This window comes from Camelina sativa, chromosome 4 (assembly GCF_000633955.1).
Source record: "Camelina sativa cultivar DH55 chromosome 4, Cs, whole genome shotgun sequence".
Classification (NCBI taxonomy): Eukaryota; Viridiplantae; Streptophyta; class Magnoliopsida; order Brassicales; family Brassicaceae; genus Camelina; species Camelina sativa.
This window is the reverse complement of record NC_025688.1, coordinates 28,817,261-28,837,900: the sequence shown is the minus strand read 5'-3', so window position 1 is coordinate 28,837,900 and position 20,640 is coordinate 28,817,261. Positions and strand designations below refer to the sequence as shown.

Here is a 20,640-nt window from a genome sequence, read left to right as displayed (position 1 = left end):
AGCCCAACAAGTCTTGAACTGCAGATGACAACGCAAGTAAAATTTCCTTTTTTTTTCTTATAGCGTCTATAAAATAAAAAAGTAATTTTTCCTCTTTTGTTTTGGAAAAGCGGAAAAACATAAACACATCTGCCTATAAATAATACTCATCTCTCTCAGAGACTCTTCAGTCTTCTTCCCCAAATAGAAAAGTAGAGAAAAAAAACAATAAGAAAAAAGAAAAAAAAAGTTGTAGCGAGAGAGAGAGACCATAGGGTTGTTCTCTAATCTAATGGCGTTGATTTCTTTCTGAAGAAAGAAGAGAAGATGATTGAGAACAGGATTTGGGATGAGGATGACCCAAACAACAACAATTGGTAAAAATCTTCTTCACGTAATTACAATTTTTTTTGTTTCATTTATGAATTAAACGTATATGACCGTAGTCTCTTCTCTTGTTTTCTAAAATTCTTGGGTTTTTTTTTTGTTTTTTTAGGGTTTTCAATTTGGGTCTTACAAATTTAATTCTATATGTGCAGATCAGGGAGAGATGGTTTGAAGTATGAATTATGTAATTCGGACTTTGGGGATTTATTAGGGTTTGTATATATTTTCTGGTTTTTCTCATTCGTGTTGCTGTTTTTAATTTAGACTTGATAACTAACGATGGTTTCTTCTTAATTATCTATGTGCAGATCAGTATGAATAACGGACGAAGAGGAAGAAGACTCACACTGCTTAAGGTTTTGTTTGTTGTTTCAGGGTTTAACTATGTGAATCTGTTTTATTAATCGGGTTTTTGAAGAACTCATTATTTTTTTCTTTCTCTTTTGCAGGAATTTTATCTTTAAACAATGGCAAGGGAGGGCTAATTGTAACCAGCCAGAATGCAGGGAGACAGACATCTTTAATTGCTTTAAGTAATGAAGTTCTATTTCCCTTTGGGATATGTCTTCTATCTCTTTCTTTGTCTTTATATAAACTAGATTTTGAAACTTTAAGTGGATTATTAATTATGCATTTTGTTTGATGTTGCAGGACAACAATTGGCTTTTGCCTTCATTCCGTGTTCTCGCTACTGGTAAAAAGAACTCTTTGATGCAATCATCTCTTTTATTTAAAATTACGGAGAGAGAGAGAGAAAGTAACTTTAGTGAATCATATGTATTTTTGTTTTGAACTTGCAGGACAACAGTTGGCTCTTGTGTTCGCTGCTGGTGCAGAGGTAAAAGCTCTTTGACGCAATCATCTCTTTCTTCTTATAAAATCACAGACATAGAATAAAACTTTTGGTGGATCTTATGCATTTTATTTTAATGTTGCAGGACAACAGTTGGCTCTTGTGTTCGCTGCAGGTAAAAGCTCTTCGACGCAATCATCTCTTTCTTCTTTTAAAATCACAGTCAGAGAATAAAACTTCAGTGGATCTTATGCATTTTGTTTTGATGTTGCAGGACAACAGTTGGCTTTTGCATTCAATCCGTGTGCTCGCTACTGGTGCAGAGGAAAAAAGAACTCTATGATGCAATCATCTCTTTTATTTAAAATGACGCACAAGGTTCGTGATTTCGCTTTATCTTGCCTTTTTTTCTTTTCTTTTCTTTTCTAGGGTTATTACTATGTAGCTAACACATAATTGCTTTAACAAAAGATGTGTCTAATTAAGCAGGTATTATTTATGAAGCCAACCTATTGGAAGCTGTCCAAAATTGTGGACACCACTATCATCAACAGACTTAAAGGTGTTAAGGTTTGTTCATGGTTTTCATTGGTGTTGCTGTTTTAAGTCAAAATTAACGATGGTTTCTTCTAATTCTATATGTGCAGATCAGTGATGGTTTGAAGAATGATGAAGACAACTCAGACGCTTAAGGTTTTGTTTCTATCATCAACACAGTTCATAAGTGAAGTCTGAGATTTTGGTTTTGTTTGTTGTTGTTTCTCTATATGGATTTGATGGAAAGATGATATATGCATGGTTCACTTTCTTCCGTACGGATGATTGTGCCTTTTTCTAGTCTTCATCACTTTAGAACAGACTCATAGTTTAACGAATCTGTTTTATAAATCTACAAGGAGCTCGTTTTGTTTTCTCTCTTGCAGGAAATTCAATTTGCAAGTGCTAACCAGCCAGCTCACAGAGAGACATTTTCAATTGCTTTAACGGAAGAGGGTTTAAGAATGATGAAGAAGAGTCAGACTGCTGATGGTTTCTACATTCTTTTGGAATCAAGGGAGTGTTCATGCTGCTTCGAGTTCCAGACTATCACCTTTGCCTCCGGAACTTGCTGATTTTGGATATGGTCGTACTGTTGACAATCCTCTTGACCTACCGGTCTCTGGAACACAGGTTTGATTGACAATGGAGTTGACATTGTTCATTTTTGTGATTTGGTGGATACTTGAATTAGTTTTAATGAGTTTTCTTTTTCTTTTATCCTTTCATTGTTAGGTATATAGGATTTGAAGAAGAAAGAGAGGGAGCCCCCAAGTCAAAGAAGCTGAGCTAGACGACAAAAGCAGGTGAGACTTAACTCAAGCAGCACCTTAACAGTTCCTAAAGAAATTTCATTTTGAAGAAGCATCTTTTAAACTTTTTGTGATTAAGAAAAGCAATTAAAAGGTTTATTGTTCTAATTCTTATGTGTAGATCAGAGATGGTTTGAAGAATGATGAAGAAGACGACTCAGACTGCTTAAGGTTTTGTTTTTTGTTTCAGGGTTCACTTTCTTGCCTTTTTATCACGGATGATGATTGCCCTTTTTTCTAGTCTTCATCACTTTAGAACAGACTCATTAATTATGTGAATCTGTTTTATTAATCTTACTTATTCTTTGTTTTTTTTTTGTTTCTCTTGCAGGAATTTCATCATCTTTAAACTATAGCAAGGGAGGGCTAAGTAACCAGCCTGCATTACAGAGAGACATCTTCTATTGCTTTAACTAATGAAGCGTCTAACTAAGCAGGTATTATGAAACTTCTTTTCACTTGGATTTTGATACTTAATACACTTGCGATTTAGGTTTGAAAGGTGTCTTGTGTATCTTTTGTTTTTCAGGTGATGATTTATTTTGTCTCTTTGTAGGATCCGAAGCGGAAAGAAAATGTTGCTGCACAAGGTATCTTTTTGCACCTGTTGCAATACTGTTACTTAAAATATTTGAATTCAGTGTTATGTGCAACTTATGGTTTGTGTCTCAGTCTTGTGTATCTTTTGTTTTCAGTTGATGATTTATTTTGCCTCTGTGTAGGATCTGAAGCGTAGAGAGGATGCTGCTGCACAAGGTACATATCTAATATCTTTTCTGCACCTGTTGCAATACTGCTACTTAGTTGATTATTTGTTAAGATCAGATAAAGAGACTGAGATTTTTTTGTGGCTTTTTTTGTTCCTAGCTTCTCTAGATGGAGATATATGGTTCCCTTTCATCCGCTGGAAAAATCCTCTTCTTGCTCTGTAAGTAATCCTCTCTACGTTATATTATTTTTGTTTTGCTTCACTGAAGTTCTGATTTTGGGTTTATAGCTTTAGTGTTCTGATCTAATTGTTGTGGAATCATCAAATATGGGTAGCTTGTTGTTTTTAAAGATTGTTTTATATGATTTTGTTTATGTAATGATGAATCTGAAGAAGTTGGAGTGATTGATTTGATGTGTAGGGGTGGGTTAGAAGTGTTCCATTTCTTGTCCTTAAAGGATGGCGATGAGTAGCGGATAAGAGCAACTCCAACAGGCACACCAAAACACCAAATTATAGTGTTAGAGGGGGTATTCAACTTGATTTTTTTAGGATTTGGTAGGATTTTACTATTTTAGAATTTTGAAAGATTTTAGTAGTTTTTAGGAGATTTGATTGTGTTTTTAGAGTTTTTCTAATTTTTTTTGAAAAAATGAATTGTGATTCTGTTAGATTTGACTATTAAAACTTTGAGTGATTTTAAAATATTTTACATCACAATACCAAAAAAAAAACAGATTAATAGTTGGAACTATATCTTCAGTGATGTTTTTTTGTTTTTTTTTTTGTGTTCAACAATAATCTGATCACTCTCCATGAGTTCAAGGAAGAGAGAACCTCAACCTGAAAAGTTATAGTACAACCGAAAACTGCCATTTAAAGTTTCAATTATTTTATGAAAGCGAAAGCACATTCCTGTAGCTGTGTTGACGACATACATAATCCTACAGTTTAAAAAGTCTTCTTTTCAGTATTTTTTTTAGTTTAATGTGTGGTAAGGAACATCAAAGTGTACCAGTAAAGAAGTTTTAGATGACAATGAGAGCCACAGTCAGGTGTGTTTGCTTATGTCCTGTCGTTGTTATTAACAGCAGCAACTTGTTATAATTCTTATCTGATACATTCTTATTTGAATATTTTCACCAGTTGATGGCACTTGCAGGTGACTAGTATAAGGTGTAAGAGATAGAGTAGACCTTATCTTTTAAGGAACCCCACAAAAGATACAGCAATCATCTCCATGGTAAGAGTGGACCGGGAAGTTCAGTCACTTTCGTCACACTATTTTGCAAATGGGAACTTAGTATATACTTCCCTTCCCTTTCTTATCTTATACATCATCTCACTGTTTTATTTTCAAACTTACGAGTATTTATCATCATCTAAGCCTAAAGTATAAAAAACAAAGTCGTCGGATATATATATCTCGGATACGTAAGTAAAATCGACCAAAATTCGACGAAGTTTTTTATCTTTTCTAATACTAATATTATTCCTTGGTTGCAGTGGTGTTGGAGCTTCTTGGTGTTACCTTGTTGTTACCTCAACTTCACTCGATGCAGTGCCATGTAGGCTATGAGTCGATAACCAACCAACATCACTCCCATAACAAACACGTCGATCCACAAATTGTTCAGTCCCATTGACTTGATTGCTGGAAAATCTCCAACTCTGCACCAGACTCCCTTTGAACACACATAGTAGTCGTCATCAGTGTATTGAATACCCAAAAGCAGCTTGTAGCAGTAGTAGCTATAGCTTAGGTACTTGAGCCATACGATTAAGGGACGGATTTGCTGAACGTAATACCCTCCAGCTATGAGAAACACGAGTGTAGTAAGAGATGCTAATGTTGTGGCTTGCTTGATGTTCATAAGCAGAGGACCAAAGGCTAAGCCAAGACCTTGATCGACAAGGACGGAGTAGAGAACAACCAGTGGTGATTAGCGGGGGTTAGCGGGAGTAGAGTAACAGATGCTATTGTTGTGTTTTTTTTTTTTTTTTTCTCTGAAATCTTTCAAAATTCTACCTCTATAGGTATAATTTTGATTGTCATACTTTTCAACTAAAAAACAAAAAAAAGTCTTCTAAAATCATTCAAAGTAGCAATTTTAAAAATGTTGTGATATATTGAATAATAAGAGATTTCAAGTAAGTTTTAAAAATCATTGATTGAATAACAAGAGATTCTGAATTATTTTAAAAGGTTTTACAAAAATCTTAAATTGAATGACATAGGATTTCATAAGATTTTTAAAAATTCTCAATTGAATAACAAAGGATTTTAAGAATACTCTAAAATCCTTTACAATCTAAAATTGAATACCCCCCTCTTAATACTCTCCAACCAAACACCAAAACAAACCCTATCTCCATTTTTTAGTGTTTTGTGAATAGTGTTACACCATAATATATATATATATATATTATTTTATTCATGTTTTTGATTTAAAAATATATTAAAATTATTGTTAATCAACTAAAAACCAGATATATCATTAATATTTTTAAAATTATCTTATTACATTTAGTAATATAAACTAGTAACTATAATTAATATAATATAAAATAATAATTGCGATAAAATTTCAAAATAAATATCAATTTTAATAAGATTAAAAGTTCATACTAAACTTTAATAAAATAGTGAAAACATAATATTACAAAACTAAAACTAAACAAACATAAAAACTAAATGCAATAAAATACATAATATAATTTTGAACAACAATCTAATTTCTAGAAAAATTATTTACACTAAGATAGTCATAGTACTGATTATAATTTGGTTAATTATTTCAGTAAAATTATTTCTTAATTTAAAAAAGTATTTTTCGTTATTTTAAGTTATTGTTTGTAATTTTTTATTAAGTATTGAATTAAAATAAATCGTTTAGATAAATATTGATGTTTATTAAATTATTAGAAAATGTATTTTAAAATTTAATAATATAATAATCAAAAGTTTTGTTTGTAGTGTGAAATTTAGTGTTGTGGTTGGAGATGAAAAACTTTTTGGAACACCAAAACACAAAATTTAGTGTAAAAATTTGGTGTTTTGGTGTTTTATGGTTGGATTGCTCTAAGAAAAGGATGTGTCAGTCCCGGAAGAGCCGACATGACCAATGATGTGTTGGAGCATTTTCAATAATGTGTTCATTGATAGTTGTGAATATGCCCAATATATAGCCGTGACTAAAACGAAGATTGCCAAACTCATGACACATCAAAAATTCAAAAGTACAAGAGAGATATAAAATAATAATTACGATAAATTTTCAAAATAAATATCAATTTTAATATCAAAATAACTATAATTAATATAACTAATATTGCAAAAATGTAATTCAAAAATATTTGTAGAGATTTAGATATTAATTAATTATAATTTACGAGATAATTGATTTAAGCTAATAAAAAATATATGTTTATTACATGATTTTAGACATAAGATCTGGGATTGTATGGGATCTTCATAAACTTTGGCAGTTCGAGAAAACTGACTAATTTCTCTTCTATAATGTGGTTAATTACATCATTTTTTTTCCTTTTATTGCTTGGTATTTTGCCGGTCGTTGGGAAAAACAGTAGTGGAAAATCTTGGACTCAATCTTGTCCGTTGTTAAGCTAGAGTTCGTATAAATCAACGGTCATGACGCGAGGAGTCACTTTTTAACGTGTGCGTAGCACAGGATCACTAATCGAGAAAAGTAAATAGGCCTTATCCAGTAGTAGTAATAAAATAGGCCCAATAAAAGCCCAACATCTCTGAAATTGGCAACGACGTCGTTATGAATAGCAAAGACACAGCTACACGAACTCTGGAGATCGTATCTCTCACTCTCCGATTGAAAGACGAAAAACCCTAGAAGAAGAAGAAGAAGAAGAGCTCTCTCGGGTTTGAATTTTTGGATTCCTGCAAACCATCGACGAGGATGCGATTGACTCTCGAATTCGGGTGAGGTTATCACTATCTCTGTTAATTTCCTCAGTTTTTTCACTCTCTCTGTTCGTAATTGGCATGTTACTGTTGGAATCATCAAAATTGGTGTTTCGTGAGATTATTTATCTGATTGGTTTTGATTGGGTAGGGGTGGGTTAGAGCTGCTCTGTGATTCTGAAAAGATTCATAAAGTTAACGTCGATTTGCCCAATGGAGCTGCTGCTGCTGATGATGTAAGCTTGATAAGTATGTTTTGGATCATAATTTTTTCCTCTACTCATTCCGCCCTTTGTTTTTAATTCCTGGATTAGTTTACTATGAAGCATTTGCTTTCATGGGTTCGTACAAATCTGATCAAAGAGAGGCCTGAGATGTTCATGAAAGGAGATACTGTGTAAGTCTTGTTTTCTTCTTCTCTATGATCAGCTCAATGGAATAAGGCTAATTGTTACATTAATGGTTGATTGATTTGTCTCTTTGGTCAGCTCAATGAAGGTAAGAAGGTTTAATGTAAAACAATTGTTGTTGTGCAGGAGACCTGGGGTTCTTGTGCTAGTCAATGACTGTGATTGGGAGCTAAGTGGTCAGCTCGATACTACCATCGAAGAAAAAGATGTTATAGTTTTCATTTCTACTTTGCATGGTGGATAAAAATATCTGATCACTAGAGCTTTTGTCTAGGATTATTTTGCAAATTGTGATACTTTGTGTTTGTAATCTCTACCACTACCCAACGTAATGTATTTGTTTACTTGTAGATTGATATTAGAGGTTGTATCAGTTTAAGAGATCTGAATTTGCATATCTGTTTGTCACTGAACTGCAGCAAATTAACAATTCCGTGAGCTTGGTCTCTTATTATGGATTTACTTTATAGAAGCATAATTTTGATTGGAGGACTTGGAATCAATACATATTTTGAGGAAATAAGTGAAGACCAAAGAAGTCGATATAGCAGCAAGTCAAATACATTTGGAGTTTGTGAAGAAAAACTCTACACAAACATGCAGTTACATAACGACAATTAGATAGAACATAACATATCTATTTTCGTTGTAGATCTTTGACGGCTCTGCTCAATTGTTAGGTAGCCAAGGTGGCTGCCTTTTTCTATCCAAACTTGAGCTTATCGCATATGTAAGACACAGTTCTACGTTACCAACAAAGACACCATTGCAGCTGCCGAGTCAGGTCCATCGTTGTTAACACTCGGTATGATCACTTCAGGCGACACTTTTTGCACAAACTCTTTTAGCTCCGTGAAGCTGCTATGCTCACTGTAAGGAACCTCGTACCTGAAAAAATATATAAAGATTCTCTTGACTCATGATTTTGAGCTCAATGCCACAGGACATGAAGATAGGGAAATTTTACCTTATGATTGTACCCTGTTGCAACTTTCTTCCTGGGGACTTCTTTTTAGACTTGCCAGATGTCCAACCAGTAGGAGAAAATGCAACGATAAGACTGTAACGGTTCTGCAGGACTTAAAAGGATTAGAACCCACCCTCTAACGAATCAGCCAAAAAGAAAATCAATTCTTTTGTGTTTCTTTGACAGTCAAAACCGAATGGATGTGTGTCTTACTGTGTATCGGTTAGCAACATGCTTCAGCCGTTTGAAACTGGCAAGCGTCCACAAGGGAACAACGTGAATGTGGCTCTCCTCTTCTTTCACTGTAAACCACTGCATATCTTCCTTTGAGAATCCCAAGCACTCGAGGAGTTTGAGTTTTGAAGGATTGATGTATATCTTTTCCCGTAGCACACGTGCAACTTCTAAGAACAGCCTCTCCTTTCCTTTCAAATGAGAAGAGATTGCAAAATTTAGATCTCAACATAATATATATTGAAACGGAAGAAGAAGAGTGAAATATTACCGATGGTGTAGCTTCCAATTAAGAAAAGGGTCTTGGGATTAAATGCTTCAGCTTGAATAGCCTCAACAACAAACTGTATTACCGCCTCTTGCTTTGGAAAGTCATACTGCAACAAATTACGGCATATATATCAAACTACTCTTGCTTTGAAAATATACGTAAAGGCTTAGATCATCGAGGTTGTGGCAAAAGTGGATTTCAAATGCTAATGTAAACCGAATAGAGATGTTAACTAAGAATTTGAGCTTTCTGTATGCTACAAAGTATTGATGGAAGACGAACCTGGGGATTACAGTATGTAGTATCAAGAATAAGAGAGCTGATATGAGATCCAATCAACCAATTTGCCATCTCTTCACTATAGCGGAAATCACCCGTATGTAGAACAGCCTAAACAAATCAACCGAGTCCATGGACAATTACTTTGTGAATGGAAAGTAAACACACGCTTAAGACTACAAAAATGGATATGCCTAATTTAAGAACGCACCTTACCGTTGGCTGGTTCAAAGAGTATCATGATGGATCCCGGACAGTGGTTTGCATCAAAGCATGTCACATCAACGCCCGCAATATTAACCTTCTGGCCAAGGTCCAGGACTTGCAGTCTCTCCCAAGGGATACCAATTTTCATATTCACCAACTTCGCGGTAACTAAGGAACAGTATATCTTCCCATGATTAAATGACTTTGTCAGACCTTGATAATCTGTAAATGAGGATCCAGAGACTTTAAGAATTGATTCCACAATATGCATGCTTCTTCTGTTTAGTGTAAATTTATAATTAAACATGCAGCAGATTACTTACGATCGAGATGAAAGTGGGTTAAAAACCAGTGGCCACAATCGCGTGTGAGGTACTTGAATGCGTCCTGCATAACCAGAAAATCACCAAACATAAAGATTACTTAAACATAAATATTCAGTATCAGCAGGAACTAATTTCATGAGCATGTTTGACTTGAATGAGAAGGAGAAATATGTAACAAGGTTGCATTCATGGGCTATAACTTTGACGAAGAAGTAAAACCATGGCCTGGGGTGTTATCAAGAATTACCACTCGAAAAGGTGTCCCCGGAATGCAATTCCAGTGTGGAACGACTTTAGATTTTCCATTGTTGCAATTTCTTCTCACAGCACGTCTGGAGCTCGAATCTGGTGGACTCTTTTCCGCGACAGGATCTTTAGGTGCCTTCCGGATCTTCGTGCCCTCGGTAGCCTGACCAGGGAAAAATTCTGTAATCAACTTGTTTGCAGTTGGTTTTTTGGGCTCACTAGCCTTACGATTGGTTGTCTTGTCCCTCTGTCTCTCTGTAACATGGGCACTTGGACAATGAGACTGCGCCTGTGCTTCAGATGAAGATGCAAATGCTTCTCTAAGTCCGCTAAGTGCATTCACAATCTTCTTTCTGGGACCAAGTGACGTGATACCTATGCTTAGAAGATCCTGCGGAATTATAAACTTATCAATTCTCAATCCTGCATCTCTGTGTAAACAAGTAAGCTAATGTATAAATTGCACAAAAACAAAACAAAATTGTATTTTCGTCACTTTGGTGAAGATACTTATATGAGCTACGACTGATTAAGGTATTCCATTACCTCCTCAGCAAGTGACTGAAGGGTATCCCAGTCAATCTCTTCACGAATAAAAACATCTTCATATTTAGCTAAACCTAGACTCCTAAGCCATTTAAGCACTGGAGACACGTCAGTAACTAGCTGAGGAAGCTGAACTGGATCATCAATCGATTCTTCAATAAGAGAAGACGATTTCTCGCATTTCCTCAGGGAGTCCTACAATCACATGTACAAATCAACAAGTCAATCAATGGCGTCATGAAGTAACAATTTAACAAAACTCCTACACTTTCTAGGAGATAACAAAGCAGCTTACGTACTTGCAGTTGCTCAGGAACCTGATTAACAGGATTGTCAAGACACTTATTGGTGTGAACTTGCCTCAGCTCTTCACTCAAAGCTGAAATATCAATTGAACACAATGGGCACTGAATCGAATCATCCTTGACTATACTACACTCTCCTCCAATGTTACCCTCAGACTCAGAGCAAAGCTTTAACAAGACGTCAAACTCAGAGTCGGATTCATCATCCTCATGGATTCCACTATCAATCCCTAGACGAATCCTCGACTTTGATAACCTAGCTTCCATAGAATTACACAAATACCCCTCACGATTCGCCTTAAAACAGTCATCGTTTCCTAATTTATCAACTAAAACTTGGTCTTCTTCACCGAGAGAACAAATCGGACCAATTGAGCAATCAACACTCGACGGGATACAATCTAAGCTACTACAGTCAAGAGTAGAAGACGAGCAGAGCAGATCCGTACCATAGTCACTAGACGGGTCGGAGCTAGATTCAGGAGGCGGAGATGGAGGCGGTGTCACATTCTCCTTTCCGGGATAACGACTGAGTCTGGGCTTCTTGTTTGGACGGCGGTGAGAGATGTTGCTGTTAGCGTTTGTAGGTTGAAGAGGTTTACGCTGAGAGGAAGGATAGATTTGGAATTCGTCATCGTCATCTTCGCCGGAGTTCCACATAAGTTCCGGCGAGTCGAAAAGAGATATAGCGATTCGTTTGAATGTGTACTACCAGAAGAGAGAGAGAGAGAGAGAGAGAGAGAGAGAGAGAGAGAGAGAGAGAGAGAGAGTGTACGACGACGTTCCGACTTCAAAGGTCGTACAAGTCGGGCTGAACATATTTTTATCATTAATTTCTTTTTAATGGGCACCGCACAATTTAATTTTTTTTTTAAAATTGCGGCAAAAAGTGTTACCTTTTTAATAATTTTAATCAAAACAAAGGAGGGAAAAAAACAAAATAATTGGGGAGAGATGAAAATAAAGTTAACTCTTACTGTTTACTAATCTGTAAAGCAAATGGTATAAAAATCTAATAAGATAAGCGAGCCCAATAAATTATGTCTAATGGACCGGATCTTATATATTTTCAGCCCAAAATATTGATTTTGACAAAATTAAAAAATAAATGTTGACAGTGGGATTTGAACCCACGCCCTTTCGGACCAGAACCTTAATCTGGCGCCTTAGACCAACTCGGCCATATCAACTTTTGTTAATCTATATTATTATTACATATAACTCAACTACATATTACTGTAGAGTGTCAATTATAAAGACGGCCTTGTTTGTTGTGTGAATTAGGGTTTACATCTTTCCAAGAGCATTTGGTCGGCTGATTCTTTTACTCTCTTGGGTCTTGTCGTTGCAGAATCTCTTAGAAGCTTACGAAAATGGTTAGTTCTCGATCCTTGATCTCGTTTTAGTTCTTTTGTCTGATAACATTAGATACGCCTTAAAATTTGTAGTCGAATATGATACTTTCTGTGGGGAAGAACAGAGAACTAAACGATTCCTTTGTTTTTATGTGATCTATTGTTTCAAGCGTGTCTTCTCTCTTAAAGGCAATTCTTAGGTCGTGAAAAGATTTGAATTGTAGTTTCATGATTTGATTCATTCCATTTCTATCACAAGTGAGATAATTGGACTTGTGCTGACAAGAAAATCTGTGTTTTTGAAATAATTCTCAGGTTCTTCAGAACGATATTGATCTGCTTAACCCACCTGCTGAGCTCGAGAAGAGGAAGCACAAGCTCAAGCGTCTTGTTCAGTCACCCAATTCATTTTTCATGGTAAGAAGTCTTCTTTGTTAATTCCTTCAAATTTCTTGGACGTTTCAAACCTTTTTGCTACCTACTCACTTTGTATATTGAGTTTTGAGCTGATCATTAAACTCCATTTTTGGATGCTGATTATATGATCGTTTCGATGTTATGTGGTTGATGTAGGATGTCAAGTGTCAAGGCTGCTTTAACATGTAAGCTTATAAAAACTCTGAATCCTTGAATGTTTTATGGTTTTGAATCTATGATATAACTGAGTGATGGGTTTTGTGTTTGGTGCAGTACGACGGTGTTCAGCCACTCTCAGACCGTTGTGGTGTGTGGAAACTGCCAGACTGTACTTTGCCAACCCACAGGAGGCAAGGCAAAGCTCACTGAAGGATGTTCATTCAGGAAGAAGGGAGACTAAATAAGAAGAAGATGACTCCATTCACTCAGCCGCACCTTTTCATTTTGTTTTTATTATGAATTTTTGAAGATATTTGAGCTAGTATCCCTTCTTTGTCCATCAATCTTAAAATTATAGTATGGATTTTGTTGTTGAATCTAATCAAAAGCTCGTTCCTTTATGATAGTTGATGTTTCTATGTTCCAAGTTTATATATTAGCATTCGATCTACTACAGTTAAAATTTACAATGAAATTAACTTTTCTTAACTCATAAAGCGGTGGTAATCGTTTTACCATCGTCAGTGTACATTATGTTATAATCAATATTCTAGTCGACCAAAGCAACAACAAAAAAGTTGGTCGAACGAAGATTTCTAGTTTTCTACTCTTTGCTCCCACCTAAGCTCCATACACGCACTTTCCCACCCATGTCTCCACTGAATAACAGTCCTTCAGGACCAATTGTAAGTGTCCCCATCGTATGCGTTGAAAACATCTTTCCTCTTTCTTCAAAACTGTGTATACCCAACATGAGAAAACTGTATATTCAGATTTTCATTGGAAAATTTATGGTTAGATTAGAGTACAAAGTAGAGCACTAGAGAGGATAAGCTTCACTTACGATGGTAGATCATATATGCCAACTGTTCCGTTTTGGTAAGAGCAGAATATAATCGGCCTAGCCTCTGCATCGTGCAATCCACAAAGAGCGTGCACACTCTGTTTCAAACCAGAAAAAAAAAACAAACACAATCAGAATGCTGTTTCTTAAAAGGAAAACTAGGTCTTCTTATTGTTCTTGCTATTACAACTTACTTGTTCTTGGCTGCGTGTATGGATAACTTTCAAGTTGGGACTTTCTGAAGAGCCCCAGACTTTTATGGTCCCATCCAGTGAAGAAGATAACAGATATTGATCCCAACATAAAAGCGACGTGACAGTGTTGCTATGCTGCCTCAATGTCATTACACATTGCAATGTGTCGAGATCCCACACCTGAACATGTTGATTGGAATCAATTCTATAACATGACAAGTATTTTTGGGGAAAGATTGAAATAAATGGAACCATCCCCGTACCTTAATGGTTTTATCCACAGAACCAGAGTATAGCCTCTGACCTCCAACAACAAAACACTTGACTTCACCACTATGTCCCTCGAGAGATGTGAGGTATTTGAAAGGATCAGACTCAGTGTCGGTAACTTTCCAGACTGATATACTACCAGACTGTAATTCACACAATACCAAAAAGGAACACACTTTAGATCCGGATGCAATAAACTGGAAAGTAAAGAACTTACATAAGTAAAGTTGGAGTGAGTTAAAAGGCTTACACTCGTCCCAGCACAAAGCATTCCGTGTCCAACAGCCATTGCATTCACCTGACCTCCAACCGAACCATTTAAATGCAAATCTTCACGGGTCTGAACATTAAAAGCCTGCAAGATTGAATCGCAAAAACTTGAGATCAGTGTCAAGATGAATCCCATTGAATTTCAAAGAATGGTATTTAGAAAACAGATAAATGTCCTGAGGTAAGAATGCCCTAGACTAACCTTTACAGCATTTGGCAAGCCAAGGAAAACCCATGGGCCTTCACTAATTAGAGACCCTGCTTCTGCCTGGAGGTTGATCTCATGCACAGACTGACCAGTATGGCAGTCCCATATTCTCAAAACACCATCACCACTGAATGAGTAGAGTTTGTCAGAGCCTTGAGGTAGGGCAATCCCCTTTATATCCTACGGTCAAGAAAAATTAGATGTGAATAAAATCTGCTTTCCATTCAGCCATCACTCAAGATGAAACCACGATGCATACTATGCTAAACATAATAAAGAACTAGATGATCAAAGCAGCATGGAAACTATATGCGAAGTACCTTTTTGTGTCCTTCAAGGGTAGCTACCATCACCAAGCCAGGAAAACAACACCAAGAGTGTAAGAACTCACATTGCTCACTCTTCTTGCAGTTTCCAGCTTTCCAATACTTGCATACACTTTCCCTAGACTTGGGACTGCCATTATCTTCCGACGTCCAAACTCTGGAGCCTGAAATAGTCGAGCTCCTTGACCCATAAAAACCATTATTCCTAGGCTGGTCTGACACACGATATCCAGTGCCTGAAACTGGTGAGATCATTGGCTTATAGGCTTCATTCTTCCTAGGCTGGTTTGACACACGATATCCACTGCTTGAAACTGGTGAGTTCATTGGCTTATAGGCGTCATTCTTACGTGGCTGGTTTGACACACGGTATTCAGTGCTTGAAACTGGTGAGTTCATCGACCCATATGGGCCATTCTTCCTTGGCCTGTTGCCTTGTGATGTTTGGAACTCTTTGGAAGTCCAAACCAAATTCCTTGATCCATTGTATGGACCTTTCCTCACTCTCTTGTCATAAGGGACACTGGGACTTCTTGGAACTATATCTACAGCAAAATCTTGTTGTCTGACCACTCCAAAATTCCTTCCTTTCCTCGGCGCTTTATGATTCATACTAAACACGGAGAAACATACAAATTTTAGAAGACTGAATCACGGAGTCCAACATTGTTGCTTCTTCTATCCATGATGATACATATGGCAATTTTCAGGAGCTGACACACATCAACAACATCCCAATCGCCAGAAATACCCAATAAATCTGACTCCAATTGCCATAAACAACCTAATGTTCCAAACTAGCCATAGACGACGATCTTCGGAGTTTCCACTCGCAGATCGAAACTCAAACAAAGGCTTTTTGATGATTTCATAACCGTGCGTTTATACATATACTATACAACCCTAAATAACAACAAAAGAAAACTAAAGAAGAGATCTCTAGCAGCGGGAAAAACGTGAATTCACGAACAATGTTTGTGAAAGCCGAGCTTCAACGTGAACAGGATGACGAAGATCAAGAAGAAGCGGAAACCCTAACTTAAAGCACGAAGACATCATAATCGCTGAGATGTGTAGTAGCCGAAGAAGAAGCAAACCTGATGGATCAAACGCGAGATCTATATCTTCAATTTTAGGATTAGGGCAGACTTTACGATTCGAGAATTCAATTTTCAGATCGATCGGGAACGATTTCGATTTTAGCAAATAGGAAAATCCAGAGAGATTAACATAACAAAAAAGGAGGATCGTATTTATAGTTTGGCGTAGAATGGGAGAATAATATTGGGCTTCAGAAATTTAGGCCCATGTTAACATGCCTAATAGCTAAACGGTACGTTTCGATCCATATAAATATGATGAGTTCTTCTTTTACGCTGAGACACTGACCTGAGGACCAAAACAAAATACATAGGGGAAATCAAACGGATGAGTCTCTGATTGGATTTTGAAATTTAATGATACAGAGACAACTTTCTAGAAAATTAGGATATTGGATTTGTTGAAATATGTCTGGCCTGGTTTTATATCAGAAAATTATAGAAAATTTATCATTTATAGTTCATTTGATTTATCTTTAATCTTATTTACAAAATAAAATATTAGTGAAGTGGGACTATTGGGGTTATGAAGGATAAGATACTGGTCTCACTTTTAGTAATAATCAATTGTTAGTTTTTTTAACCTTAAAATGATTACGAAAATCGGATGAGGATTAGCACATAAATAAAAAGAGTTACAATAATAATGACCTTAATGATAAAATTAATAATATCACAAAAAGCGGACGCTCTCACAAGACAGGAAACAAGTGCGTGCCGTTTCAATGCACGTTAATAAGGCCCACAAAGCCTCTCACGCGCCTCGGTCCCCTCTAACACTACTTTTCTCCGTTATTGTTCCTCAAAAGTCGATTAGATGCTTTAAAAACCAGTGGCATTTTTCGGTATTTCGTCGAACAANAATATAGGAAAATTATCATTTATAATTCATATGATTTTATCTTTAAAAGAGAAAACGATAATACAATACTTTCAGTTATTCTTATTTACTGTACAAAATATTAATGAAGTGGGAGTATTGGGGTGATGAGTCATGAAGGATAAGATAAGGGTCTCACTTGGTGATAATCAATTATTTCGATCATCTTAGTTTTTTAACCGTAAAAATGATTATGAAAATCGGATGAGGATTAGCACATAAATAAAGGAGTTACATTAATAATGACCTTAATGATAAAATTAATTATAGTATCACAAAAGCCGACGCTCTCACAAGTCTCTCAAGTCTCAATAGACAAAAAACAAGTGCGTGCCGTTTCATGCACGTTAATAAGGCCCACAAAGCCTCTCACGCGCCTCGGTCCCCTCTAACACTACTTTCTCCTTTATGGTTCCTCAAAAGTCGATTAGATGCTTTAAAAACCAGTGGCATTTTCGTTAATTCATCGAACACGTAAGGTTAATCTTATTGATATTTGCTTTACTTCCGCACACGTGACGCTCCCGAGAAGACCCAGTCATAAGTCCACGTCAGCTAATCACCGAGTCATTTCAAATTTCAATCGTATCCCAGCCGTTCGATATTGGTCCCACAAGAAATTATAACCGTTCGATTAGTTGAATTTGAAAAATTCTCGCGATACGATAAAAAAAAAAAAATCGTGCGTTACGGCTCTGTCGGAACAAAATCTAAAAGCTGACTAACGACTCTGGAACAAGCTCCTTCTCTGATGTGAAAGAGAGTTTCTGCTTTTGTTTTTGAATTCACTTTCGAAATTCAAAAAAGTCTTCAACTATAATTCGTTTATATCCAGACATCGAACCCAGAAGCTCAAGCATAGATCTTTTTTTATATCCAGGTAATTGTTATATCGTTTAAACTCAAAAGATAATAATAGCTCTGCGTTTCAATTTTTCTTCATGTTCTGTTTGAATCTCTTGCAATTTACACAAGCTCGTCTTAGGAAAGAACTTTTTTATTTTCTTATAGTAAAGACAAGTTGTGGATTTGTCACCAACCTTGTATGTATGTAGTGTGTTTTAGTGGAGTTTGGTTCGAACTCTTATGAAGTATTTAAGCACACGATTTGTTTGAAAGAGACTCGCATCTTCTCTTTTAAACAAAGTCTCTCTTCTCTCTTTATTGCTTTTCCTCTAAAAACCAGCTTCTTAATCTTCTCCAATCTTTTGTTTTTCTTTTAATCTCTGTAAAAGCTCTCTCATTCTTGTTCTTCACAAGGGTATTCTTGTCTTTTATTTTCCATTAGCCTTCTCATTAAATATTAATAGGGTTCTCTTAAATATAAATAAATACTATACTATATAGTATAATATTATGTTAATAGATTATAGATAGATGCTGATTCGTGATAGATTCTTGTATTTATTTATTACCATATCATTAGTTTTATTTATAGCATTTATTGTTCACACCGACGAAGTAAAAGGAAATTGGAAAAGGACTTGTATATTTTTTTGTCTGCTAGGGGTTTAATTTTTGTTTCTCCAGCAAAAGAAAAGAAAATATTGATAAGCTTTTTTTTGTTCTGTGATTCTCGAAACTCTTTTTTGGTTAGCTTCTTCCTTTTCTTCTTCTTGTTTTTATATAATCCGTGTCCCTTATTTATAACAAATCTACCAACTTGTTCATCACTCATTCAACTACTCCCTTCATTACCACTTTTTTGTTTTCTTTTCCTACTAAAGTATCAATGATTTGCCAGTGTGTCTCATCAAAGCATATTTGATCGTTTGTTTTTTTCGTTTCTGCAAATCGTTTAAAGTTCTGTTTTTTTTTTCCTTCTTTTGTGCAATTCAGTAGAGTTCAAGGATCATGGTGGAGGAGAGAATCGGAAACGAAACTATGGTTGTTGATCCAACAGTTGAAGATTTGTTATTACAGGCGCAAGAGCTTGTCCCTGTTGCTTTGTCCAAAGCAAGAACGGTGAAAGTTTTCTCAAGCAGATGGAGAGTGATCATATCAAGATTAGAGAAGATACCGACATGTTTATCTGATTTGTCTAGCCACCCTTGCTTCTCTAAACACACTCTATGCAAAGAGCAACTTCAAGCGGTCTTAGAAACCTTGAAAGAAGCCATCGAGCTCGCTAACGTATGCGTCAATGAGAAGAAAGAAGGGAAGTTAAAGATGCAGAGTGATCTCGATTCTCTATCTGCTAGAATCGATCTTAGCTTGAAAGATTGTGGATTGCTTATGAAGACTGGTGTTCTTGGAGAAGTCACGCAACCTTTAACTTCTTCAGCTCAAGACTTGGAAACGTTCAGCGTTAGAGAGTTGCTTGCTCGGCTTCAGATAGGTCACTTGGAGTCTAAACGCAAAGCGCTTGAGCAGCTTGTTGAGGTAATGAAAGATGACGAAAAAGCGGTTATAACAGCTTTAGGTCGGAGCAATGTCGCGTCTTTGGTGCAGCTTTTGACGGCTACTTCGCCTAGCGTAAGGGAAAACGCTGTGACTGTGATCTGCTCTCTAGCTGAATCAGGCGGTTGTGAAAACTGGCTTATCTCTGAGAACGCATTGCCTCCATTGGTAAGGCTACTCGAATCTGGAAGTCCTGTTGCCAAGGAGAAAGCTGTTATTTCGTTGCAGAGAATGTCGATTTCATCAGAGACTTCTCGTTCAATCGTTGGTCACGGCGGGGTTAGTCCGTTGATCGAGATTTGCAAAACAGGGGACTCTGTTTCTCAGTCTGCTTCTGCTTGTACTTTGAAGAACATTTCTGCTGTGCCTGAAGTAAGACAGACTCTTGCGGAAGAAGGGATCGTTAAAGTGATGATTAACATACTCAACTGCGGGATTCTGTTAGGATCTAAAGAGTACGCAGCTGAGTGTCTTCAGAATCTCACTTCGAGCAACGAAACTCTTCGAAGATCGGTTATATCAGAGAACGGTATTCAAACTCTGCTAGCTTACTTAGACGGTCCACTTCCTCAAGAATCAGGAGTTGCAGCAATTAGGAATCTTGTTGGCTCTGTTTCTGTCGAGACCTACTTCAAGATAATCCCAAGTTTAGTCCATGTTCTTAAATCAGGATCAGTCGGAGCTCAACAATCGGCTGCATCAACTATTTGCAGGATTGCTACATCAACTGAGACGAAGAGAATGATCGGTGAATCAGGTTGTATCCCGTTGTTGATAAGAATGTTGGAGGCGAAAGCGAGCGGAGCTAGAGAGGTTGCTGCTCAAGCTATAGCGAGTCTGGTTACGGTTCCAAGGAATTACAGAGAAGTGAAGAGAGATGAGAAGAGTGTGACGAGTCTTGTGATGTTGCTTGAGCCGAGTCCGAGTAATTCGGCAAAGAAGTATGCTGTTTCGGGTTTAGCGGCTTTGTGTTCGAGCAGGAAGTGTAAGAAGCTGATGATCTCACATGGAGCTGTTGGTTATTTGAAGAAGTTGTCGGAGTTGGAGGTTCCTGGTTCGAAGAAGCTTCTTGAAAGGATTGAGAAAGGGAAATTGAAAAGTTTCTTTAGCAGGAAGTAGAGAGCTGCTAATAACAAAGTAGAAGAACATGAAGCAGATCTTTTATCAATGTTGGTATATATATATAATGTATTCTGTAATGTTTTCATAATCTTTATGAAACTTAGCCTATGATAATGATATCTTGTTTAGTATGTCTAAATCGTAATG

The 20,640-nt window shown here is 36.5% G+C and overlaps 5 protein-coding genes, 1 long non-coding RNA gene and 1 other non-coding gene across 15 annotated transcripts; 4 read left to right on the top strand and 3 right to left on the bottom strand.

Moving 5' to 3' along the window:
* LOC104783133 lies at window positions 121-5,372 on the top strand. Of its 7 annotated transcripts, none has more exons than XR_767189.2 (20): window positions 121-356; window positions 519-578; window positions 675-722; window positions 816-899; window positions 1,018-1,060; window positions 1,167-1,204; window positions 1,305-1,334; window positions 1,434-1,537; window positions 1,649-1,721; window positions 1,807-1,852; window positions 2,083-2,329; window positions 2,432-2,502; window positions 2,630-2,679; window positions 2,840-2,945; window positions 3,065-3,098; window positions 3,204-3,264; window positions 3,376-3,436; window positions 3,639-4,272; window positions 4,364-4,460; window positions 4,724-5,372. It is a non-coding gene; the product is annotated as an uncharacterized LOC104783133 (long non-coding RNA). The 7 variants fall into 7 exon arrangements; XR_767188.2 differs by having other exon boundaries at window positions 3,038-3,098; XR_767187.2 differs by having other exon boundaries at window positions 1,649-1,729; window positions 3,038-3,098; window positions 3,231-3,264.
* LOC104783132 (ubiquitin-related modifier 1 homolog 1-like) lies at window positions 7,024-8,018 on the top strand. Its single transcript, XM_010508232.2, has 4 exons — window positions 7,024-7,175; window positions 7,309-7,393; window positions 7,472-7,554; window positions 7,694-8,018. Exons 1-4 carry the CDS (start codon window positions 7,153-7,155, stop codon window positions 7,809-7,811), a joined length of 309 nt encoding a protein of 102 aa, XP_010506534.1. The 5' UTR covers window positions 7,024-7,152; the 3' UTR covers window positions 7,812-8,018.
* Window positions 8,061-11,729, bottom strand: LOC104783131 (DNA cross-link repair 1A protein-like). The gene is made up of 10 exons (XM_010508230.2): window positions 10,943-11,729; window positions 10,644-10,838; window positions 10,099-10,488; window positions 9,849-9,912; window positions 9,530-9,747; window positions 9,322-9,429; window positions 9,040-9,145; window positions 8,748-8,959; window positions 8,535-8,638; window positions 8,061-8,455 (listed from the first exon to the last, which is right to left on the bottom strand). Exons 1-10 carry the CDS (start codon window positions 11,606-11,608, stop codon window positions 8,311-8,313), a joined length of 2,208 nt encoding a protein of 735 aa, XP_010506532.1. The 5' UTR covers window positions 11,609-11,729; the 3' UTR covers window positions 8,061-8,310.
* On the bottom strand, window positions 12,058-12,138 carry TRNAL-AAG. Its single transcript has one exon. It is a non-coding gene; the product is annotated as a tRNA-Leu (tRNA).
* LOC104783129 (40S ribosomal protein S27-2) lies at window positions 12,214-13,281 on the top strand. Its single transcript, XM_010508228.1, has 4 exons — window positions 12,214-12,324; window positions 12,619-12,720; window positions 12,877-12,905; window positions 12,994-13,281. Exons 1-4 carry the CDS (start codon window positions 12,322-12,324, stop codon window positions 13,118-13,120), a joined length of 261 nt encoding a protein of 86 aa, XP_010506530.1. The 5' UTR covers window positions 12,214-12,321; the 3' UTR covers window positions 13,121-13,281.
* LOC104783130 (zinc finger CCCH domain-containing protein 59-like) lies at window positions 13,259-16,212 on the bottom strand. The gene is made up of 7 exons (XM_019245096.1): window positions 14,986-16,212; window positions 14,660-14,845; window positions 14,438-14,542; window positions 14,181-14,330; window positions 13,918-14,097; window positions 13,724-13,821; window positions 13,259-13,616 (listed from the first exon to the last, which is right to left on the bottom strand). The coding sequence occupies exons 1-7, from the start codon at window positions 15,601-15,603 to the stop codon at window positions 13,484-13,486; spliced, it is 1,470 nt and encodes a 489-aa protein (XP_019100641.1). The 5' UTR covers window positions 15,604-16,212; the 3' UTR covers window positions 13,259-13,483.
* On the top strand, window positions 17,674-20,610 carry LOC104783127 (U-box domain-containing protein 15-like). Of its 3 annotated transcripts, none has more exons than XM_010508225.2 (2): window positions 17,674-17,851; window positions 18,811-20,610. In XM_010508225.2, the coding sequence occupies exon 2, from the start codon at window positions 18,826-18,828 to the stop codon at window positions 20,488-20,490; it is 1,665 nt and encodes a 554-aa protein (XP_010506527.1). In that variant the 5' UTR covers window positions 17,674-17,851; window positions 18,811-18,825; the 3' UTR covers window positions 20,491-20,610. The 3 variants fall into 3 exon arrangements, with proteins under 3 accessions (XP_010506527.1, XP_010506529.1, XP_010506528.1); XM_010508227.2 differs by lacking the exon at window positions 17,674-17,851 and adding an exon at window positions 18,155-18,232; XM_010508226.2 differs by lacking the exon at window positions 17,674-17,851 and adding an exon at window positions 18,400-18,563.